The 19,627-nt window shown below is 50.5% G+C and overlaps 1 protein-coding gene across 5 annotated transcripts in view; it reads left to right on the top strand.

Annotated features, from left to right (window-relative positions):
• Positions 1-19,627, top strand: part of LOC112574331 (choline transporter-like protein 1) — a 48,920-nt gene that overhangs the window by 7,527 nt on the left and 21,766 nt on the right. For all 5 annotated transcript variants that reach the window (XM_025255347.1, XM_025255344.1, XM_025255346.1 and 2 more), the window contains exons 3-4: positions 4,896-4,997; positions 19,047-19,195. In XM_025255347.1, coding sequence (XP_025111132.1) covers positions 4,896-4,997; positions 19,047-19,195 — 251 coding nt within the window. The remainder of the gene's footprint in view (positions 1-4,895; positions 4,998-19,046; positions 19,196-19,627) is intronic.

Below are 19,627 nucleotides of genomic sequence, written 5' to 3' on the forward strand. Positions count from 1 at the left end.
GGCGCTGACAGTAGTACCGCTTGCACGCACGTGTCGGTGTTTGCACGGTTGCCTCCCCTGACCTCTGTAACTGTACTTGTGGCCAAGACTCAGGTCAGAGGTGAAGACTCCCCTGCTGACCACCTGGCTGACCACGTGGCTGACCAGATGTTGGTCTGTCACTCACTCTTGTCTGTTAGCTATTGTGAGGGGCGTGGCTGTCTATCCACTGCGCTGACGGGGCCGCTGATTACCTGTCGATGCTGACATTTATCAGCACTTCTCTCGCCGTCCTCACGAACTACAGACCCCTTCCCCATCCCTCCTGGCCCCCTTTCTCACTAAAATGGCGCCTGACGAAACCTCACCCCTCGCCTGGTGGTGGCGACCATTGCGACTACCTGCCATGGTCACGTGGGGGTAGACTAGTTGGTACTGAGTATCTGAGGCTGGCCACACCTGTTAGGAGGCTGGTGCTCACCTGCTATCCTCCGCTGTCTCACCTTCTTCAGCAGCCAGGATTGGTGGGAATAATTACGCTGACCCACGCCTCTGACCTCTGGTCTCTGGCCCTTGGCTCTGACCCCTCGGCTAGCAGCTGTTCTCATGACTGCGTCACGTGGCTACAGATGCGGGCTACTGATCCAGCTACGGGTGCATAGCTTGCTGCTTGCGTGTGTTTAGCAAAGCGGCAAACATCAGGTCAGTGAACCGTGTCCACACCATGAACCGTGTCCTCTTCAGGCAGGAATAGCGCCTGTCCATGGGCAGTGAGGATGAATACAGCCTTGAACCTCCGTGACATCTGTCTGTCGTTAACCACGTGACAGTCATCAGGAGCCTTCTGGCGAGTAGAAGGTATTAAGTAGATTGTTAGCAAGCAGTCTGTTAGTTAGCAGTCTGTTACCAAGTAATCTGTCAGGTAGCTGTTTGTTAGCAGGCAGTCTGTTAGCTAGCAGTCTGTTAGTTCGCAGTCTGTTAGTTAGCAGAGACCTTTCCATTTGTGATTGTTGTTGGGTGCAGCTTACGGGTGGGGAGTAAAGGTGCAGGTGATGACTAGGTCCTAGCCTCGCGGTCAGTGATCTCCGCTCGACAACAAACAAACAATGGCTGCAGCTTCCAGATCGTCTGGGTTCTGTGGCGGGAAGCTTTGTCTGTTCCCACCCAGCAACTGCTCGGGCCCTCATTTTATCAGGATAGGTGAAGGCGGAAAACATTGACACGCTGAACCACTTACATTCATCGCCTCGTGTTGCGCTGAACTCAACTTTTTCGCCGACTTCCTGGACTGCAGTGTCTGCACCACAGTCTCGCTACCCGGATGTAGCCAGACCTTGCGACTATTTTAGAAAATGTCAGACTGCCTCGTGACTTGTCAGCCGCCGGAAGGGGTGGCTGCTTGTTGTTGTGGCAGAATTGATTCCCTTTGTGGATGTTTCGCTGTCTACAGACTTGTTTGTCTACGGCGCATGCGCAACTGGAGGTGGGAGAACACCGCCGGGTAATTACCATCGGCAGCCCGACTACGACCTGGAGACGAGGGTAGGACTCCGTCAGCCCCTTCCACCACAGCAAACAAATCAATTGTTGTCAACTCGTCCCCAACAGCCTCTCCAAGCATCATCATCATCTCGCACAAACTTTTTCCTCTTTATTATTTACAGTTGCATCGATGACGTCTTGTTTGTCGCCGGGTGGTGCTGTGGCTGTCTCCACAGGTCGATGGCGGTCCTCGCGGTGTTTCCGCTTGTTTGCCTGAGTGAACGCTCGGTCGAATGTTCACCTAAACAGCAATTGTGGCAGTTGTCGACAGACTGTGGTGAGCGATAATCGCTGCGATGACAACACAGTATTGTCTACACAACCGTCATGGGCGATAATCGCTGCAATAACAACACAGTATTGTCTACACAACCGTCAGGGGTGATAATCGCTGCAATAACAACACAGTATTATCTACACAACTTGCAGGGGCGATAATCGCTGCAATAACAGCACAGTATTATCTACACAACTTGCAGGGGCGATAATCGCTGCAATAACAGCACAGTATTATCTACACAACTTGCAGGGGCGATAATCGCTGCAATAACAGCACAGTATTATCTACACAACTTGCAGGGGCGATAATCGCTGCAATAACAGCACAGTATTATCTACACAACTTGCAGGGGCGATAATCGCTGCAATAACAGCACAGTATTATCTACACAACTTGCAGGGGCGATAATCGCTGCGATAACAACACAGTATTGTCTACACAACCTGCAGGGGCGATAACTGCGGCAGAGTAAGTCCAGAGTCCATGTTGCTGTGTGCACCCTACTCACGGCAACGGGTAGAATGCTTGTTGTCTGCAGTCTACAGGGCTGTCGTGACCTCGTGACCGCACATAGTTAACGATGCTAAGGTGAAGGCCGTTCTAACATTAGACATGTTGCGGTCGTCTGCTGCACGTGCAACCTTTCGACAAGATTCTGGTTCTTGGCAATGAATATAACCTGTGAGAGCTGTGGTCACAGTCGTGCTGGTATTTGTGGTGGAATCATTCATGCTTCATCATCCATTTCATCCGTGTACAGTGAAGGGTGACATACCCGGGGTGGACGGTGATGTTGCTGGCGGTTGCGCCGTCTCCATGGGCAGACGACCGAGTTGAACTTTTTAGCTTAGAATGTTTAAATACTTTGAAACAACACGGGGAGAGTTAATGCACAGTGGTCCACCATTAGTGAAGTCTGCTCAGCATTTAACGAATTTAACGAATCGTATTTGATTTAGTTCATAGTTCATTGTTCATAGTTCATTGTTCATTGTTCCGCAGCTGTGGGGGTCAGGGACGCGGCTGGACATGATCAGATGAATGTCTTCGGGGATTGTGTTGACAGGCACATCGCAGCCTCGCGAGTTGTTGCTGCAGTGGATTTATTTTGTGTTTGGGTGGAGGCGAGGTAGTAGACTTGTCGACAAAATGAAATGACAAATATTTTAATGTTTTGGCGGATTTCAAGTCTGCCATGAGCAAGCCATTCTCTCCCCTCGTTAGTTTTGAGACGAATAAAGTAAGAGAAAGTGGGGATGGAGTGATGGGTCACAAGATGATCAGAACGCGGACTGCTACTATTAATAGTAACAGGCATGGCTGCTGCCACCTATCGGCTGGCGGAGCGCGGAAACCGTTCTTTCTCCGTCGTCGTAATCGTGGCAGGGGAGGTAACTGGATCCTCATCAACCTCAGGCGTGTGGCTAGGCGTGACAAGTTGTCAAGACAAGAGTTACTCTTTCTCCTGGCGTGTGAGACGTCACTGCACGTGCTGGTCGATCATTGGCCGTAGGCACGGCGTGTAGCGCTGTAGCAGCCAACTCGGCTTTTGATTGGCTGATAGCGTCACGGCCACGTGACGTGGTGTAGAGCGAGTGATGGCGCTGACCTCAGTCTGTCACAGTGTGTCACGACTGTGGGTCAGAGCGGGGCGAGCTAAACAGAAGCTAAACTGTAGCTAAGGACTACTAGCTAACGACTACGAGAATGTTAGCTACACACACCAGTCACGTGGTTGTAGAGCTGTCGAGGGCAGCAGTAGTTTGTACAGAGACAGGAACAGCCGTAGCTCTCCTACTTTAGCCTACTACTCCTACTTCGTGACGTCCCACAAATAATCGAGGTCGCGACCTTTTTACAAAAGTCCAGGTGAGCGCGAAATGCTCAGTGACGTGTAACTTGTGAACAGACTAGAAATCTGTCCTCAGGTTTGGGGACTGGGTATATCGCAGTGAACACGACTCACTCACTGGACAGTAGTTCGTCACTCAGGCCAGTCTGTCGAGGAACTTGAGTGGCAGACGTGGCTTTTTGTCTTGGAACTTCGTGTGGTGGTGGAGGGAGTGGTGTGTGTGTGGAATTCTACCTTCCATCATTTGCCCTGTCATACGACTGTTGACATTTGACCTTTCCAACATGTAGATATAGTGGGCAGGTGGCGTAGGGTTCATTGATAGGGGTTGTCAGGGCAACATAAAACTGCTTAGAGCAGACCTGGGCAAACGCCGGCCCGCGGGCCGGATCCGGCCCGCCTCCTGTCTCTGACCGGCCCGCCCGCTGGCCCGCCCACCAGTACATATACTATATATATACATATTGGGTAAAACTGAGTTAACTATATTAGTCCGGCCCTCTACAACCATCCCAATTTCTCATGCGGCCCCTTAGGAAAATTAATTGCCCACCCCTGGCTTAGAGTCTGGTGAAGAGTAGGACCAACTTGTATCTCGTCTATTTTCCTGTCTGTTCACGTGGAAAAGTTGAAGTTTTGTAGCATGTTGTGTTTAAGAAGACAAGTTACATCGGACTCTCGTTTACTGACACGAAGTCTCGTTGTCCGTCACGTGACCTTATGACATGTGACCAAGACTTCTTACCAAGTGACACAGACTGTTTTCTGTAATTTTTAACACTGTGCTGTGACAAGTTCACTGTAAAACCTGAATAAAGTCACGTGACACCACCGATGACGTGTTCACACTCTAACCATGATCTTTGACACCTGTCTCGGTCCTACGTCACAGTTCGTCTGCTAACCGTCTCGCCAAGCTATCGCGGTTACTCGGCGGAAGGCCACAAGGGTGGATTTCACTGGATGTTGTTATTTTGTGTGCTAGTAAGTGGTAATTAAGTGAGAAACTAATCATTTATTTATTTTATTACTTCAGCACTGCTCTCGTGCTGTGCACGCGTAACTGAACATGTCGTCTGCTTTGTCTCTGAGGTCCGATCCCGACATGCACTGCTTCACTGGGTCCACACGGCGTGAAATGTTTGTGTGACGTAGACAAGGCACGCGCTGTATCCCACTTTGACTGTTTGCCGACATCGAGGTTTGACTTGTTGGCACTGACCGGCAAACCGTCTGTTGCAGGATCCTGGAGAAGAGAAAGGACTTCTGACCAGCCCAATGCGCCACCGGGGATGCACGGATATCGTCTGTTTGATCATCTTCACTTTCTTCTGCTGCGGCATGGTAGGCACCTGTGTCTGGTGTTGTGCATGTTAGTCAGTGTGTGCTGGTGTGACCCCTGTGACGTTCGCTGCTAGTTAGTGTGACCCCTGTGACGTCCGCTGTTAGCTGGTGTGACCCCTGTGATGTTCGCCGTTAGTGTGTGTGACCACTGTGACGTCCGCTGTTAGAGTGTGCTGGTGGTGTGACTACTGTGACGTTCGCTGTTAGCTGATGTGACCACTGTGACGTTCGCTGTTAGCTGATGTGACCACTGTGACGTTCGCTGTTAGCTGATGTGACCACTGTGACGTCCGCTGTTAGCTGATGTGACCACTGTGACGTCCGCTGTTAGCTGGTGTGATCACTGTGACGTTCGCTGTCAGCTGGTGGTGTGATCACTGTGACGTTCGCTGTTAGCTGGTGTGATCACTGTGACGTTCGCTGTCAGCTGGTGGTGTGATCACTGTGACGTTCGCTGTCAGCTGGCGCTGGTGGTGTGACCCCTGTGACGTTCGCTGTTAGCTGGTGTGACCACTGTGGTTAGCGTGTGCTGGTGGCGTGACCACTGTGACGTTGGCGTTTCGTCACATCACAGATAGTGTGACATGTTTCCACAGCAAGATCCGGGTACTAGTCGCCTGTCTACTCGCTCTCTGTCATTTCTAGTGAACATACGCAGTGCGCGTGCACACAAACGCACTACTGCTTGTTTACATTAATTGTTGTGTTGCCATGGCAACACGCAGAGCGTGGCGTTTGACTTCGATTTACGGGTGCCTGTGTGAGGCTGGATGCGTGTTTCCGGGTGTTAATGATGCCCTCCAGCCCAGACGGACGGGTGCTGCTTGTCAGGGGTGTGGCAGCTGGTGGTGAACGACGACGACGACGACTTCACTGTGACCCTGTCCTGACCCCGAGCGTGCAGGACGTGACGTGTGTCTGTATTTACTTGGTGTACACGTCAGCGAGTGTGTTGTACACGTGAGCGAGTGTTACATGTGAATGTGGGTAGTGGCTGTTGGTGTAGTCTGTGTAGTCTATCTATTGTCTATGTATTGTCTGTGTAGTCTGTGTAGTCTATGTAGTCTATGTATTGTCTGTGTAGTCTGTGTAGTCTATGTATTGTCTATGTATTGTCTGTGTAGTCTGTGTAGTCTATGTATTGTCTATGTATTGTCTGTGTAGTCTGTGTAGTCTATGTATTGTCTATGTAGTCTATGTTGTCTGTGTAGTCTGTGTAGTCTATGTATTGTCTTTGTAGTCTATGTAGTCTGTGTAGTCTATGTATTGTCTGTGTAGTCTGTGTAGTCTATGTATTGTCTGTGTAGTCTGTGTAGTCTATGTATTGTCTATGTATTGTCTGTGTAGTCTGTGTAGTCTATGTAGTCTATGTATTGTCTATGTAGTCTGTGTAGTCTGTGTATTGTCTGTGTATTGTCTGTGTAGTCTGTGTAGTCTGTGTAGTCTATGTATTGTCTATGTATTGTCTGTGTAGTCTGTGTAGTCTATGTATTGTCTATGTATTGTCTGTGTAGTCTGTGTAGTCTATGTATTGTCTATGTATTGTCTGTGTAGTCTGTGTAGTCTATGTATTGTCTATGTATTGTCTGTGTAGTCTGTGTAGTCTATGTATTGTCTATGTAGTCTGTGTATTGTCTGTGTAGTCTATGTTGTCTGTGTAGTCTGTGTAGTCTATGTATTGTCTTTGTAGTCTATGTAGTCTGTGTAGTCTATGTATTGTCTGTGTAGTCTGTGTAGTCTATGTATTGTCTATGTAGTCTGTGTATTGTCTGTGTGATCCCCCTGAGCACATCTTTGGTGAGACGTTACACAATCCTGATTGTTATTACTGACTGCGGTAGTCTGTGCCCTCGTCACACGAGTAGTCAGTAGCTGCACTATTGTGACCTCATCACCAGGACTAGTAGCTGTGGTAGTCTCTCTCATCACTACTCACAGGACTAGTCAGTAGCTGTGGTAGTCTCTCTCATCACTACTCACAGGACTAGTCAGTAGCTGCGGTAGTCTGTGCCCTCGTCACCAGTACCCGCTCCCCCACCCCGTGTATCCGTTGGTAGGTAGAAGGCGGGTGTCGTCCTACCTGAGCAGTGGAGACAGACTCCGCCAGAAGAAGGAAGGTGGGTTAGGGTAGAGGGGTAGCAGAAGGAAGAAGTGAGAGCAAGAAGCGGGTGGGGGGAGGGTGACTAACGGGTGGCGTGTTTGACGTCATGCAAGCTGAGCAGACTGTGCGCGAGCTCCCTGCACTCAAAAACAAAAAGGGAAAAGTTCACAGTTCCATCGCGACGTCGACTGTCTCCTGGTGCGAGAGTCGGGTGTGCGCATGTGCAGGGGTGCACCGTGTCGGGTGTGTAGATGCTGTGCGTGTGTGTGTGTGTCGGGTGTGTAGATGCTGTGCGTGTGTGTGTGTGTCGGGTGTGTAGATGCTGTGCGTGTGTGTGTGTGTGTCGGGTGTGTAGATGCTGTGCGCGTGTGTGTGTCGGGTGTGTGTATAGACGCCATGTTGTCTGCATGCGGCTCGTCTGTCATCGACGCACGTGTCGGCGGCAGTTTCCCTGAAGAAAGTCGTGTTGCCGACGATCAGCTCACGAGGCTGTGTCTTTCCATTGTGGCTTTTACTCTCCGTCTTCTCTCACCTCAGTCTCTCTCTCTCTCGCTCGTGCCGTGCCCTGCTTACCACCCGTGTCAGTGGCTTGTGTTGTACCTGACATCGACAGCAAACTCTCAGGGTAGGACCGCGCGTGCGCACGGAACCCCCGGGGGACGGGGAAGGAGACGGGGACCTAAACACGAGATGGCAGACGGGCAGTCAGGTGGAGGTGGGTAGTGGGGTGGGTAGGGGGCTGGACCAAGAGCGAAGACAACGGACTGTGAGTGATGCTCACAGACTTACGGTTCCATCGTCCCAAAGGGTTCAGGGTTCAAGTAAGGTGTTTGTCGGGGACACGTGACATGCAGGGCCACTGTCGCCCACACTTGCTGTGTTCAATGCTTCTCGCCCAATGTTGCGGTTGGGGGAGCGAGGGGGATGCGGGGGTCATGTCATCGCTGTCGCCGCCAGCCGTGGAAGGGGACACGTCCCTGGAGAGGAGGGATGGACTACTTCAGTGAACACTGCTCACACCTGCGGCCATCCCGCCTGCCACCCAACAGGAACTGACGTCTGGCGGACCGTCTTCCGTGGAGACAACTCCTCCTCGCGAGCGGGGGATGTGGAGGGTGAGGTGGACAGCGGTGAGACCTGCTTGATGTTTACCTCGGGTACATTTGCCAGCAGACCTTTCTGTCTTCTTTTCTCTGAGACCTCGTGTGTCGTCTGCGTCTTTGTACCTCCACCCGCTACCCACCCCGCATCTGTTGCCTTCGTAACCTTACCAGCGTTGGCCCTCTTGTAACCCTACGGTCGCCATGGTAACCGTCGCAGTCTCGGTCTTGTGACGTCATTGACAAGGTGTGCTGAACCAGTGGAGTTCACGACCTTGACCGCACATTTACTTCCGACATTCCGACATTTGCAACTTCAACTGACGGACTGTCTGCTGTCTGTGGCACTGAGTTGTATGTGTTGGTGATGTAGCTGTCGTCTGTCAGGTAGTCGTGTCCCTGCTCCTCCATTCTGTCCTCTAGCCTCGTTGTGACTAGACGGTGTTACATAGCTTGTGCTAGACGTCACACACCCGTACCCGTGTCTGTCACACCGTTACACCGGGTGTCTGTCACACTTGTCTACCTTGTTCGTAACATCCACATTTACTGCTGGCTGTTGATGGTTCCTCCCCTCGCTGCACTCGCCGATACGAAGAGCGTTGGAGAGAGCGACCGTGAACTGTGAAATTCTTCATCTGCTATTTCATCGCCGGTTATCAGAGAGGAAAGGCGGCCTGGCGCTAATAACCGCTTCCTTGACGAAGGTGGGGTGGGAGCTCCTCGGGTGAAACTGGGCAACACCTTATCACACTGCACGCAAGCTTCAAAAGGCAGTTATCGCCAATGGCGGGGGGCGTAGCAGTCGGGAGGTACCCGCCACCCCTACACAGACTGTCTGGGTATCAGCACCACCAGCTCTCCCTCCCGCCTCTCATCCCCAAGTCTTTTTCGTTTGGGGTACGTGCACAGCCTCCTCTCTCTCCTCCGAATGTAGCGCTGAGAGGGAGGGAGGAACGAGGGAGGGAAGGAGCGAGAGAGGGAGGGAGGTAGGGAGCGGGAGGGGGTTTATGAAAACAGGAACTCTATTTCGCCGAAAGGAAGCAATCTTTGAGAGATAATTTGGCGGCGGGCTGTGGCCATGTTGGCGACCTTTCACAGCATGCCGCTTCCTAAAACTCCGCGCGGTAATAATGGCCGCAGGCTACGTATGCTGTCATGCGCATTGTCAACGTTTTTCTCCACTTCCTGTTGGGAGGTCATGTGATCCGGCGATGGCGCAATCTGTCGAGACATCTGATGGAAGTTGGAAAACTTGTTTGTCACTAGTGTGGACCTCAGTGACTATTAGCTGGTAATGGGTGTGTGTTAGTGTGTGTCAGTGTGTGTGTGTTAGTGTGTGTGTGTTAGTGTGTGTCAGTGTGTGTGTGTTAGTGTGTGTGTTAGTGTGTGTGTTAGTGTGTGTGTGTGTGTGTCAGTGTGTGTGTGTTAGTGTGTGTGTTAGTGTGTGTGTCTGTGTGTGTGTTAGTGTGTGTGTTAGTGTGTGTGTATGTCAGTGTGTGTGTGTGTGGTTGTGAGTGGAGTGTGTGGAAGTGTGAGTGGTTCTTCTTACTCCTTACGATGCTATTCCCAGCCTTGTTTGTCGTATCGCTCACACAGAGAGAGAGGAGGAAGGTTTTGTAGTTTTCCCTCAGGAATGTGAGAATCTGTTATTTTTCTTGTATTATTTATTATTTGTGTCGTGTCCAAGACCAGGTGGGATGGCGACGTTTAAACACGTGACAGGAAGTAGCCGCCAGCTGAGCCCGCGGCCGCCGTGTGGAGAGTTGGTGAACTCACCCAGGCACGCCACACCGAGGCTGTTAGCGACAGTTAGCGGTAGTTAGCGGTGACATTAGCGCCGCACTGCTCCCCCCAGTTGGCAGCTTGTTGTTAGCGTGTGCTGACTGGCCACTGACACTCTCCCTCAGTGTCGCCATCACTGCTGACCTCGTGACGTCAGGTGCGTGCAGTAGTCACGCTAACAGCATGCATTACTCACACTAAACATCACACACTAACAACACTCATCACTCACACTAAACACCTCACACTAGTCACACCAAACACCACACACTACTCACGCTAACACGTCACACTACTCACGCTAAACACCATACACTACTCACGCTAAACACCTCACACTACTCACGCTAAACACCACACACTAATCACGCTAAACACGTCACACTACTCACGCTAAACACCACACACTAATCACGCTAAACACCACACACTACTCACGCTAAACACACACACTACTCACGCTAAACACCACACACTACTCACGCTAAACACCTCACACTACTCACGCTAAACACCACACACTACTCACGCTAAACACCACACACTACTCACGCTAAACACCTCACACTACTCACGCTAACACCTCACACTAACAACACTCGTCACTCACGCTAAACACCTCACACTACTCACGCTAACACCTCACACTAACAACACTCATCACTCACACTAAACACCTCACACTACTCACGCTAAACACCACACACTAATCACGCTAAACACCACACACTACTCACGCTAAACACCTCACACTACTCACGCTAACACCTCACACTAACAACACTCGTCACTCACACTAAACACCTCACACTAGTCACACCAAACACCACACACTACTCACGCTAACACGTCACACTACTCACGCTAAACACCTCACACTACTCACGCTAAACACCACACACTACTCACGCTAACACGTCACACTACTCACGCTAAACACCACACACTACTCACGCTAAACACCACACACTACTCACGCTAACACGTCACACTACTCACGCTAAACACCACACACTAATCACGCTAAACACCACACTACTCACGCTAACACGTCACACTACTCACGCTAACACGTCACACTAATCACGCTAAACACACACACTACTCACGCTAACACGTCACACTACTCACGCTAAACACCACACACTACTCACGCTAAACACCACACACTACTCACGCTAACACGTCACACTACTCACGCTAAACACACACACTAATCACGCTAAAACACACACTACTCACGCTAACACGTCACACTACTCACGCTAACACGTCACACTAATCACGCTAAACACCACACACTACTCACGCTAAACACCTCACACTACTCACGCTAACACCTCACACTAACAACACTCGTCACTCACGCTAAACACCTCACACTACTCACGCTAAACACCACACACTACTCACGCTAACACGTCACACTACTCACGCTAAACACCACACACTAATCACGCTAAACACCACACACTACTCACGCTAAACACCTCACACTACTCACGCTAACACCTCACACTAACAACACTCGTCACTCACGCTAAACACCTCACACTACTCACGCTAAACACCTCACACTACTCACGCTAACACCCAGCTCACACATCACACACCCGAGGCAGCACGCCAGGATGGTGCCAGGGGAGGACAACCCTCGTTCGCTGCCAGGATGGCGGCTGTGAGAGGCGGAGGAGGCCCGACTCTGTGACTCACCTGATGTCTGGAGGAAGCAGGCGGCGTCCTTAGCCTCCCGTGTGATGACAGTTCTGTTCGCTTTCTGTCTCGAGAGCTCTGTAGTTAGAAAAAAACTCTTGTTACTCAAGTTGTGAATGGAAGATATTGCGGGCAACATTAGCGCCGCCATTTACAACTGTCAAGGTGTGCGGCTTGTCAGGTGTGGTCATCAGGGACGTGAGCTGAGGGGGGCAAGACTGGGCACAGTGGAGGCCAACCCTCCATCCCATCCCATCAACTATCAGCCTGGGTGTACACTGCAGCACCAGTGGCGCCCCTGTTGTTGCCATCGCCTGGGTGGCCGGGTATGGAGGCAGCCAGATATTAAAGTCTTTTTTTTTTTGCATCAGAGGCGGTGTTGCGATCAGCTGCATTTAGAAAGGTCACGTGGTGGGTGCATCCTAGGCTGGCGTTCTTCCTCCCGGTGTTGAGAAGTGGTTAAAATGGCGGCGCTGAACAAATACACTGCGGCCAGCCCCACACTTTGATAAGGGAGCAGTCTCTGGCTCCACGGTAACGGGGAGGGAAAGGGTTGACCTGCTGGCTTTATTCCTTTCCTTGCTGTACATCTGCATCACCCTCCCCATAACCCCCCACAGCCTAGCTCCACGTGTAGAGCAGCCTTTAGCGCTGTAGAAAACACTGATGGAAGTTTTTGTTTGGCCGAGGGAGCGTCTGGCTCAAGTCGCCATGGTGTAGGGTCACGTGTATGTCAAGCCCTAATTTCACTTCAGGCCACACAAATCAGGCCAAAGGGCACAGCGGGGAAAGGAGACATCTTGATTGTAGCCCTCAGTTAATGAGCCACCAGAGCACGTCACATGCTGTTGGATGCATAAGCTTACGTCACCTCAGTAACGTGCTGTCCGACTGGCCTCGTCTGTCTTCTTACGCAGTTTCTGATTGATCAGAACTTTCGCAAGTCACCCAAGCGGCTTTTCAGGGTTTGTTTGCTGGCGGCCTGTGCGTGTCTACTGTGCTTACAGGTTATTATGTGACCCCAGCGACCCCAGCAGTCCCGAGCCCACACGCCGTTGATTGGGGTCATTGAGTGCGTATCTGAGGGCCAACGTCCAGTGGCAGCACTAAGCGGATAGCACATGTCACGTGACCGCCGACAGGGTCCTGCGCCGTGTGCTTGCTTAGTGGGTGTCACGGACAAGGTAGGGTGTGCGTCACGGACAAGGTGGGGCTGTGTCACAGACAAGGTGGGGTGTGTCACGGGCAAGGTGGGGTGTGCGTCACAGGCAAGGTGGCGTGTGTCACGGGCAAGGTGGCGTGTGTTACGGGCAAGGTGGCGTGTGTGGGGGTGAACGGCTAATTCCTTTGAGTACCTGACGTTTGTGTCGTCTGTTCTTTGAGTATCAAAAGTTTGTGTCGTCTGTTCCGCGGTCCTGGGCGACAAGAGATCGATGTGCACGGGTGAGTAAGAAGTGACGTGCAACCATGTGACGCCTGACCACGTTGTAGTGACGCCACACGGCACTGCTCGTGTAGTTGGCGGCCACCCTACAAGTCCTGTCCCACCCAACCAGCCTCAGTGTGGTGGCCTGATGTTTAGTCCATTTGTCTGTGTGTTAATATGGGGGCGACTGACGTGGCTGCTGTTGTCTGTCGTCTGCTTGGTGCCAGGGTTGGGGGGTATCGGACCTCTCCTTGCTGCCTCCTTCAACCATCAGATTGCTTCTTCCTCCCTGCTACACTCATGCTGCTAACTTGTTTTTGTTTTCGCTTTTTGCTCATCTTTCCAAAATCTGTTGTGGCTGCAAGGTAAACTGAGATGAGTAATGAGGGTCGCTCATTGCTACTGCAAGTAGGCTGGACCCAACTCTTGCTTCCAACGGCCACCTGTTGGCGCCAGAGAGCAGTGACGTAGTCGTGAAGCCAGGGGAACATGCGGAACTCAGGAACAAGTTATACAGAGGCGTGTAGACCCACAGGTGTTGTGTTACCTGTAAACCTCTACATCAGAAGTTGGTGCTAAAGATGCCCCCGGGTTAAACATGAAGTAGTATCCACGAGGTCTGGACACCGCATCGTTCTTACTAAAGTAATTACACGTTTCTCACTCTTTCTCATTTCGCTCCGGGGACACGACTGAGTCGCTTACCCACGGCCCCGGGTAGAAGCTCGGGTGTGCAGCAGACGGCAGGTGAATGTAGAGGGTGCTGCCCGCCGTTTGCACCAAACCATCCGACGTGCAGCAGTCAGGGACTGGAGGGGGAGACGGAGTCGCTACTTGCCTCACTCCGGACTCCGAGGGGAGATAAGCGTGGCTGGCCAGGCGACGAGCGGAGTTGTCTGGAGTGATTGGATGCTGTGTGAGACGCGTGCGTGCATTCCGTGGGGCAGAGGGAGGGGATCCAGTCCCAGGTCAGAGGGTACCAAGGGGAGGGGTGAGCTGGGAGCGGCAGGGGGTCGGGGAAGGAGAGAACCCATCTTATCGGTGGCTGAGATGTTTTCCTCAACTTTATCATCGGTGTCTGTTATCTTGTTCACGATAAGCGGCTCCCAGTGACCTCACACGACCCTGAGTGAGCTGACATGCCTGAGTGACCACACACACTGTGAAGGACACAGAGAAAGTAGACAGGAAACAGACTGTGGGCTGTGGCCACAGTTAAACTGTGGGCTTTGTCTCTCACTGTGAGAACATGCTGCCTTCATCAGCTCGGTTTATCAGCCGCTGTGAGGAAAGATTCAATTGATGATCTTCGCTTGTCATTGCTTCTCTCCGGCGACAGGAGATATATATACTGTATGTATGATTGGGGTGGACTGGCCTGACACCGGCACAGCCACGTGACGGGTGACGTCACAGCTTCGTCTTCGCTCGAGGAGTCCGGCCTTACCTTCTGGTACTTGGTTTGTCACAGTGAGCCACACACACCTGTTGTTTGGGTTTACATAGTGTTTCTGTCTTCTGTCGTGCTTGTCTGGGTGTGTACACACTTCAACTGCTTTCTACGTTTTTATATTTGCCTGTGTGTGTGTGTATCTGTGTGTCTGTGTGTATCTCTGTGTGTGTATCTGTGTGTGCCCGTGTGTCTGTGTGTGTGTTGGGGGATGCGGATTACTATGCTAGGAACTGTTTTTCTTCCGTCTGTCCATCAGTGGACTATAAAGCGTGTGACAAATAATCACAGACGGTGTGAGCTGCACTGTGTACTTTATGGTCGCTGAAGATGTAACCGCTGAATGATTGTGTGCAATGTCATCGTCGTCATCATCGTCGTCGGCATTTTTATGGGATTCAGTGCCATCATATCCTTATCATCATCCCGATTGTCCGTAGAGGCAGCCGGACGACCAATCTCGCCATCTCGCCCCACTGGTCTCCCACGTGCCGACTGACAGGAGCTCGTGTCCCGGATGTCGGAGGGTCGTGTGTGAGTGGAGCCACCGGTGTGGTGTGCGTGGTGTTGGGGTCGTGTAACCACACACCCTCACATTCCCCTGGTGGAACCACTCCGGTCTCAAGCCAGCGTTCTCACCCTGTTCCCAGGACAAATGTGTTCGGCAGCTTTCATTTCGTTGATAAATGCTTGCTCCCTATCAGCAGATTGAATTACCGGCACAATGGAAAAAGAAATCATTTAATTTTTTTGTTATCACGGCGTCCAACATTCGTTTTAACACCGCAGCCAGCAAGACCGCCATTATATTCTCATCACGTGACTTGGCCTTCATTTTCTGCCCCATCCCCTCCTCGGCTCCTCCTCCTTCCTTTTTTCTCTCTTGTTTTCTTTGCACGAGCTGTAACTACCGACAGCACGTGCATCGTGTGTACTACCTTCTACCCGCTTGTACGCGGGTGTGTTGGGCTCTTTTCGTCTTCAGTGTGTAGGTCGGTGTGCATACTGTGTATATTTAGTGAGTAGGTCGGTGTGCATACTGTGCGTGTATTCAGTGTGTAGGACGGTGTGCATACTGTGTGTGTATTCAGTGTGTAGGTCGGTGTGCATACTGTGTGTGTATTCAGTGTGTAGGTCGGTGTGCATACTGTGCGTATTTAGTGAGTAGGTCGGTGTGCATACTGTGCGTATTTAGTGTGTAGGACGGTGTGCATACTGTGTGTGTTCAGTGTGAATGTTCATGATACATATTCAGTGTATATTTGTGGTGTATCTTCAGTGTGTGTATTTAACGTGTACGTTCATTGTGTTTCACGGTGTTCATATTAAGCATGTATGTTCAGTGTGTATATGCAGTGTGTTTATTCAGTGTATTCTGTGTACATTCAGTGCTCATTGTGTGTATTCACTGAGGTGTATGCAGTGTGTAGTGCAGATCCTGATCATCTTTCTCACCCTGTCTGTCGGATGTCTGTGTATGTGTCCAAACATTCCCCCACCGCCCACTTCCAAAATAAAAGCTTCACCAATATTATCTCCCCTCTTCTCTTCCTTCTCTCTGTCCCCCACTATCTTTGTCTTTCGGAGTCTGTCTACCTGTCTGTGTTGTGGGGAAGCGGATAGGTGAGTGTTCCAACTGAGAAAGACCGGTTCAATACCCGGGTAGCGCAGTTGTCATGAATACTAACTGCATGACACTGTAGAGGTGGCGTTGGGGCAGCGAGAGGGAGAAGAGATGGCGCTGTTTGTAAAAGCTGCCCCCTCCAGAATGTGGGGGCTGTATTACCTGACACCTCCCGCACATAAAGCCCCTCCCCCACCCTGCATCTCACCGGAGAAAAATGGAGTCTCTATCACTTTATCATCAGTGACCTTAAAAAGTAGGCAACGACCTTCTCTCTTCCCCCTTCTCTGTCCGTTTTTTTTTTTCTCTCTCTCTCGGTGTCTGCAAGTACTAGTTTATTTATACAGGTGTGAATCACTCGTCAGGGTACCTAGGTACCCCGTGTGACTAGTAGGAGCTTGATGTGTGAGTGTGCGTGCGTTTGTGTGTGTGTGTGTGTGCGTGCGCATGTGGAGGTCGTTAATCACAAGCGCACATCGCGCGAGACTTGACTTATCAGGACCATCAGCAGCAGGAGAAATAACCGCGGCCCTGTATCCCGGGTGCCGGTAGATGTGGTGCACGTACAGCCTGCCTGCCATCCAGCCGTGAAAGATAACTCTTTCTGGGTGAATAAAAGTGATTTGGGGGCGCACTGGCCGGGTAGCATGGCGCCCTGGCTGGCTGCCTACTAACGGCTGAGGTTACACAGGGTCTGACTCCTCGCCATACATAAAAATACACATACATTACTTCAGACCCCTAGCAGGGTCCAGGCGTGCACGTTTATGGGTGAGATCCAAGCTAGGAAATGTAAAGGCCGTTGTTTTTGCAGTGGGTGTGGGGTGGCTGCATGTGTGCTGTGTATCACTGTGTATGACTGTGTATCACTGTGTATCACTGTGTGGCAGAAACACTAAAGTCCTGTCAGCGAAGCTGCTTGCTTTGTGATCAGTGCAAACAATGAGAACCTGTCTTCACTTGGCACAGTCATTAAAGGTAACAATGTCACCATCACGTGGGTGAAGCTGCGGGCGAGATTGGCTGATGCATCTGACGGTCGGCCATCTACAGAAATGGAAGATAAAAACGATATTTATCATGGGGGCACTGAGTGCGAGGGGGGACTGAAGACTGTGCAGCCATCTCGTACCTGAGACTGCCAGTCAGGACATAAACAGCAGGAAGGCAGCTTCACCTGTGTGGGTCCTTGCGCTGGGTGAGGTGCTTCCACTCGGAATGTTAGCCACAGATGTATACACTATTAAGCGGGGCTCACTTGTTTGGGTCGTTTCCCTGAGTTAGATAATGGTTGTGATGCCAGTGGCAACGAGAGATGAGAGATTTAGAGGTCACCAGGCGGTATGGGACTTGCTCATGGCATGAATGTGAGAACAGGGCTGGTGATTAATACTGGCAGACAGGAGCTGGTGTTGCCTGGTGTTGGCTGGTGTTGGCTGATGTTGCAAAGAAGGAGCACTAGAGAGAATAAGACAATTCACATCCTTGTTTTTCTGTGGATCTCTGGCTGTTTGGGTGACATTTCCTTAGAAACTAGTTTCGAGATAAACCCAGACTGTCAGCTTCAGTTACATCATGGCTTTGGAGAAAGTTCTGTTTGAGTCCGCTCAGTCCGTACCTCTTTCTTGGTGATGTCACTTGTCACAGACTACTCTTGCATTAGTGATGTCACAGGTCAGACAGACTTCACCTCTGGTGTTAGTGATGTCACAGGTCACAGCAACATGTGGTTTCGGAGACATCAGAAGATGCGTTTCTGGGTGTAGAATTTGCATTCTGTTCATTCGCTATAAATATACTAGCGAGCATTGTAGTTAATGGCAGCTACATTGACACTCAGCACTGGACAGACAAGACAGAATTATGGGCGTTAAGGCTAGAGTCATCACCAATGACCACAACTCGCTCCCATCAACTCCAAAAATGACAACATAAACCGAAAATAAGAAGCAACCATGTTGAACACAAAGCCAGCCTTGACGACCGCTGCATGTTAGCAACACGAGGCTGTCAGCGCCGCTGGGAACTACTTTCCCACATCAGAGCCACAGCTCAAGAGAACTGCAAAAATTATTTGTAGTCAATAATTCATGAAGAGCAGCCATATTTTTATAGCTCCCTTTTGGTAACAAATAATGAGATCACAAATTTTTCTCGTTTTTATCAGTTGAGCTGGATTATTTACTGACTTCTTTGATGTATTTCCTGTTAGCATTCATTGTCACCAGTCTCAGACACCTACTGTAACTGTTTCGGCACATTTTTGACTGTCATGTAAAATCGGCATTAAATATACCACGATAGAAAAGGCCCTGAAGACCTAGTAGAGTGCGTTTTTTTATGACTGCGTGGATAGAGCTCGGTATGATAGACTATTTTCCTAAAGCTGGCTTAATGATCCCCTTCCGCTCTCGAGGTGAACACCTACAAACATCATTTACATCCGTTGCCACCTGGGGTCACAGGAATCATCGCGCACGTCAGACGATGAAAATGGGGGTGTGTGTATGTGAGTGTATAATAAGAACTAGCTGCTATCATTATAAACGTGTGTCATCTGTCTGTCTGTCCATCTGTCTGTTGTAATGCTGGCTGTCCATCTGTCTGTTGTAATGCTGGCTGTCCATCTGTCTGTTGTAATGCTGTGTCCATCTGATAAAATGTTGTGTCCATCTGTCTGTGTCTGTTGCAATGCTGTGCGTCCATCTGTCTGTTGTAATGCCGTGTGTTTGCCTGTTGTCATGCCATGAGTCGATCTGTTCACATGTTTGTGTGATGCTTTTTTTGGTGACTATTTTGCCAGGTTTGTGTCAGTCATTTCAGTGATGCTGTTTCCTTGTTTGTCATCAGGTGTTTGTGGCAGTGTTCTCGGTGACGAAGGGTGATGCATTCCGCCTGGTGTATGGCACCGACAGCTTCGGTAACACCTGTGACGAGGACAACACCGGCCGTAGCGTTGCCAATGTCCGCTACTCCGGCCAGAACCTCAAGGGCCGTCCGTAAGTCGCTTGTCTTGCACTTTCATCGTCCCTCTTTCCTCAGGCAGCCCAGTGACACAAGGGTTAGCGTCACCAATACAGTGATGGTTGGCTTTCCTGGCTCAGATCCCATCCCAGGCACCCTGCTCTTTTCCTACATGTGGCATCTGTTTACAGGGCTGGCTGCCTTGTCCTGATAGATTATGTTTATGTTCTTATTATGGTTGCTAGTAGACAGTGATGTAGTGTAGCCGTAGTTGCTGACAGTAACATACCATTTCTCCTGCCCCCTTACACTATGATGTGTTGTTATATCATTATAATCCTTGCTATATCTTCGTATAAGGTTATTGTTACTTCTCAGTAACACAGTTGTTTTGTTATCTCCCAGTGATGTAACAGTCATCCCTCTGTAAAATAGTTTTATAGTTATATCCCTGTAAAATAGTTGTA

This window comes from Pomacea canaliculata, linkage group LG10 (genome assembly GCF_003073045.1).
Source record: "Pomacea canaliculata isolate SZHN2017 linkage group LG10, ASM307304v1, whole genome shotgun sequence".
In the NCBI taxonomy this organism is placed as follows: Eukaryota; Metazoa; Mollusca; class Gastropoda; order Architaenioglossa; family Ampullariidae; genus Pomacea; species Pomacea canaliculata.